Below are 5053 nucleotides of genomic sequence, written 5' to 3'. Positions count from 1 at the left end.
GCACTTGATCCCTTCATCCAGATCATCGATAAAGCCCCAGTGCTGAGCCCTGGGGAACACCGCTTGTGACCGGCCGCCAACTGGTTTTAATTCCATTCACCACAATTACTGTATTGATACTTGGCAATATATACATTCCTCCCTTTTTCATTTCCTTTTTATATATATAATTCCCCTGAAAGTTAAGCAAGAGCTTGAAGCAGTGATTTAGTTTTTTACTTCAAAACAGAATAAAAAGAATGATGCTAGAACTTATAAAATGCAGTAATCTAATATAAGACTTTTTAGAATTTTATTTTCAAAAGAGCCCTTCTTGCAGTTGAAATAATTATCTTGGTGCTTTTACTTAGCCTAAGTAATTTTAATAAAAACATGGCCGCTGGATCCTGTATTATTGATAAAAGCAAAAAAGCTGACCATATGAGCATGAATTCATTGAATTCATGTTACTGATTTTTATGTGAATCAGGATATTCAAAAACATGGCAAGTATGATGCCTATGATGGTACCATTTTAATGTAACTGTATTGCCTCTATTTATTTCTGCAGTTTGGAATAATTCTCATTTTATTAGTATTTTTAGGGATGCTGAGACCTTTCAAGGAGCCATATAATAGTGCAGAGCACTGTAACATAGAATAATAATTAGCATTATGTACTTTAAGTGGAATTTCAATCTTATTCCTGTAAGCTGTTAGTTGTTTAAAGAATGAATGTAATTTGTTTTCCTTCAAGGTACTGTGAAACATAAACATGCAGATAGTATAATACTTCCTTCTTTTGCAGAAATGCTAAAAGAGCTCATTTTCATATCCTGAGATCCCGTCATATCCCACAAAGCCGAGAGAGGTAACCTGAATCCAGAACACCTTGCTGTTGTAGTAAGCTGTTCTGGAAAAAGGAAGATAGCAGTGCATATACACCATAGAGGTGGTTGTCACAGCTTGCTGGTGACCGTATTCTGCTGCTGCAGACAGTGTCTTTCATGTGAGATATAAAGCTACTATTTTTTACAGCGTTTGGCCCTTACAACTCCTGTGCTGCTCTGAAAAGGTGTGAGAGTTCATCACAAAGGTTGGAATAATTTCAGTGCAAACCAAATTCCTTTTGTCTGTCTGTATTCCTCTAGGCTTTTTTTGAGGGGCTAGGAAGGAGGATCTAATATTTCTCTCCCCTGGTAACTGGGCATAAACAGCTGTTTTGTGCTACTTTGTCAGTGGTGTCTGTATTAATAATCTTGTTCCATTTTAGCATTCGTGCTGTAAGCAGGCAGGACTCAAGTTATGTCATTAAATCAGCATCTGGCCTCGGTTATCCTGACATATTGGGCCAAAAGATGTCTGCTTTTATCTTCATGTTCTTGCTATTGTATAGGGTAATTTATTTATTTATTTGCCCACAGAGAAGTCTTCCGCATATTGCCACTTGACCCTGTCCTCCTTCACAGGAAGGAGACCAAAGGAGCGCTGCCTGTTTTTTGGGGAGGTAGGGCGTATGGTAGAACATCTCCTGCCTAGTCCTCTTCTCAGAAGGCTCGGAGCATTTCTCAGCTGCTCAGCCTTAAGATGCATTGGCTGTCTTCGTCCTTTTTAACTCTTAGTGGGATCTGGAGAAGCAAAGGAACTTACAGCCCTGTTTTGACTCATCTCATGGAGGGAGCAAGACTTCAAGTAAATTTCCGTGAACTTCTGTTGACACAGGGTTAGAGAACAGAGGGAGGGGGAACAGCAAAGCTAGAAAGCTTAGTATTGAGGACAGGGGAGAAGGAGGTAATGCAGCAAAATTACAAGGGACTCATTCAAGGCAATGTTGAGAGCTGATGGAGATAGAATCATTGATAGGTGAGAACTAATTGCAGAGAATTAGGTGTTTGTGAGGGAGCAGCTGGATTTCTTGGAACAATCTACTAGTGGAATGGAGAATTAATTAATTGGAGACTTTCACAAAATTCATTGGGTGCCTCAGTAAGTAAGCAGAGAGAGCAGATGATTGTTTTTTTTGAGGACACTACATGAATAAGGATTTCCAAAGAATTAAATTATTTTGCAGTCTCTGTGTGTTTATTAATGGAATTTGTATTTTGGAAGCTAGATTTGGAGATTTCTTCTGGATTTGCTGGAGAGAGTAAGGCCAAGGGGAGGGAAGAGGTGGGAAAATGGAGAGATAGTAAATTAATTGGAGAAATTCAGAGAGTGGAAGAAAGCTCTGCAAATGAAAATGCGGTAAGCTTCAATGTACAACAAGAGATTGCCTTATACTGGAGAGTAACGGACACAGATGCAGTAACAACTAGATTGAGGTGAACCTGCAAGTTAAACACAGCCTCGTATATTTAATGTAATTTTTCTGCTTTAAAAAAAAAACTGTAAAAATTTGTTGTTTTTTTTTAAATACTTTGGCAGCAGAATTTATTAATAGTGTAGAGTAAATGATAGCTCTAGATATGTACAATGTCCTTTCCTTACCCCCAAAAAAACTATTTAAATTTGTGATGCTGACAAAGGCATGGTTATTTCAAAAGGACAGGCACCTACTGGCTTTGGCCTGTTGTGAACATGCATGTCCATGTATATATATGCATATGCATACATATACACAGCAAAATTAGAAAATTTGTATTTTCCTCAAGTTTTGAAGAAATGGTCTTGTGTATGTGTGCTATTTTAAATGGTAATAACAATAGCAAAAATCTATTGGAAAAGATCATTGAAGGACTCAGAGAACAACAGGGAAGTATACTGCAGTGATTAAATGCTAAATTTATTATTATTTCTAGGCCCTACAAAAATTCCTAAGAAACTTTTCTTTTTTTGTATGATAAGTATTAATCTAATCTTATTTCCTCTTTAGCAATTGCTGTAACTGTGAAACAACTGTTAAAAACAGGATATTCTGCATTTATTTACTAATATTCTGGGTTTTAAAAGTTGTTTTTATCATCCCCTTTTTTTATGCACTAGAAATGGGATGTGTTCAAATTTCCAAACCCTGCAGAAAAAAAGCAGAACTTTTAAATGATGCTGCTCACTAATTATTTTGATGCCTTGACAGTTTACCAGCCTGTAATTACTGACTTTACCCATTACTCTGAACTGAAATAGCTGTAGCGTGTTCACTATATTTACCAGGGATGAATCACCTGATGCCTGCCATACTTCTACAGCAAAGGAGAAACTTACACTAAAAATTCTGCAAAATGCAGTAGTAACATCTCAGGGGTTTGTTTTATTGTTTTCAGGGTGCTGGGTGCACTGCACTGGTGGTAGCTGTGGTGGCAAGGAAGTTAGAACTTACCAAAGCTGAAAAACATGTGCATAATTTCATGATGGACACCCAGCTAACTAAAAGAGTAAGTCACACTTTATATTCACAACTGAAAAGGAAATGTGTGTTAATTTATTTCTGCATTTGTTTTAAATAGTATCCTGCTCGGTTCTCCTACTGAACTTTTTCATGGGTGTGATTTTGCACAGAGAAGGAATCTAATCCCTTGAGCTTTTTTCTGAATTGAGGGCAACTGTGAGTTCTCAGCAGATTTTGAGGATTTGAATATTATTCTGTAGATGATCCTTGCAGCTGGAAGGTAGTTAGTATTACCAACAGTTAAACACTGTGAAACTGAAGACTATTATATTAAAATTAAAAAAACTTTCATGTAGCATATGAGAAGAATATATAAATTTTTTGTACCTAAAATAGGTGAAATGACTGATATATACAAGAATTTCAAGCTATGAAGGACAATCTTAAGAAAAAGACGTATTTATAATTTGTGAGACAGTCTTTCCAATTGCTTCGTGTACTCAACACAGGATTCACTTAGCAACACACAGTACTGAAATGCCTTGTTAGGTGTTTGTAGACAATAATATTTTTAGAAGAGATTATTTAAAAAAACCCTCTAGAAGTCACTAGAATTCATAAAAATATTTTAAGATTTTCCTCATGCAATATAATTTAAATTGCAATAACATCACAGAAAATTAAAGAATGTAGCAAACAAGGCAATAGAAATCCTTTACTGAAATAAAACAGGTCAGCGTTGAGGGAACAATAAAATGAATAGGAGCTACACCGTCCTCTCAGCCTGTTTGATCTTTGTTATTGAGAAGAGCCAATATGGAGAGGAAGGTCCTCCTCATACTTACGACAGGAACTCAGCAGAGCTTGTCCTTGCTGTTGGGTGGAGAGGGATGTCAGTGCCTGCGCTGGAAGCCACAGCTCTGCTCCAGGTGGGAAGGAGGTTGGCAGCCTCAGCCCAGGTCCATGCAGTAGTGCAGTGCTGTGCTGCCACAGGTCCTCTGCTGTGGAGAGCTGTGTCACTTCTCTACACGCTGTCTTTCCAGGACATGTCATCACACTGCTGTGGTGGTGCTGGCTCCCTCATGTCTATGCTGGTCACCACTAACAGCCTGTATCTCCCCTAAGCAGTCATGGTGGGGAAGGACTAAGGATGAGTGGGAAGGCAGTTCCTATATAGGTATAAAGGGTGTCTGCCTTGAAGTGTCTATCTGAGCTTCATTTACACACCTCTTATAGTCAGTGAAGGTCGTGTTGATACCAGACCACAGGCAACAATTTGTCTCTTCCTAACACAGGCACTTTTCTAGTGTCATCTGACAGCTGAGCTCAAAATGTCTTTCCAGAGGGAAAAAGGTTTTGTAAAGATTGGCCAGATTTTGAGTGTGGTGTCCATTTGTGCCTTTTAAAGTTTATTTTATTCAGCTACCCTTCATATAAATCTAATATAATTCTTCATATAAATCAGTCTAATACTGTATCCAAGTGGGACTTTGGTAGCTTCAAACTCATGAAACTCAAAGCACATGAAGAGCAAACCAAGCAAACAAATAGGAGATGCACATCAGGTCACAAATCAGTTACATAGATACTGAGGAGGTTTCCTCACAACCTGAAGATAGCTATGCCTTATGGAAATGCAAGGACTAGGTAGAGATTGTGAGGAGGTCTTTAAAATATGATTGTGCTTCCACTGAAGTCAGAACCAAGGTTCTACAACAGTTCTACAGGTACAAGGTAGGGACCTCTTGC

At 38.0% G+C, this 5053-nt stretch overlaps 1 protein-coding gene across 1 annotated transcript in view; it reads left to right on the top strand.

Annotated features, from left to right (window-relative positions):
- The first annotated feature begins 3222 nt into the window (after positions 1–3222).
- Positions 3223–5053, top strand: part of KCNN2 (potassium intermediate/small conductance calcium-activated channel, subfamily N, member 2) — a 10113-nt gene continuing 8282 nt past the window's right edge. The window contains exon 1 of the mRNA XM_010287171.1: positions 3223–3350. Within this exon, the coding sequence (XP_010285473.1) occupies positions 3324–3350 (27 nt within the window). The 5' untranslated portion in view covers positions 3223–3323. The remainder of the gene's footprint in view (positions 3351–5053) is intronic.

This window comes from Phaethon lepturus, unplaced genomic scaffold (genome assembly GCF_000687285.1).
Source record: "Phaethon lepturus isolate BGI_N335 unplaced genomic scaffold, ASM68728v1 scaffold1705, whole genome shotgun sequence".
Taxonomy (NCBI): domain Eukaryota; kingdom Metazoa; phylum Chordata; class Aves; order Phaethontiformes; family Phaethontidae; genus Phaethon; species Phaethon lepturus.
Note: the sequence above shows the minus strand (reverse complement) of the source record. Positions and strands in the feature narration are given on the sequence as shown.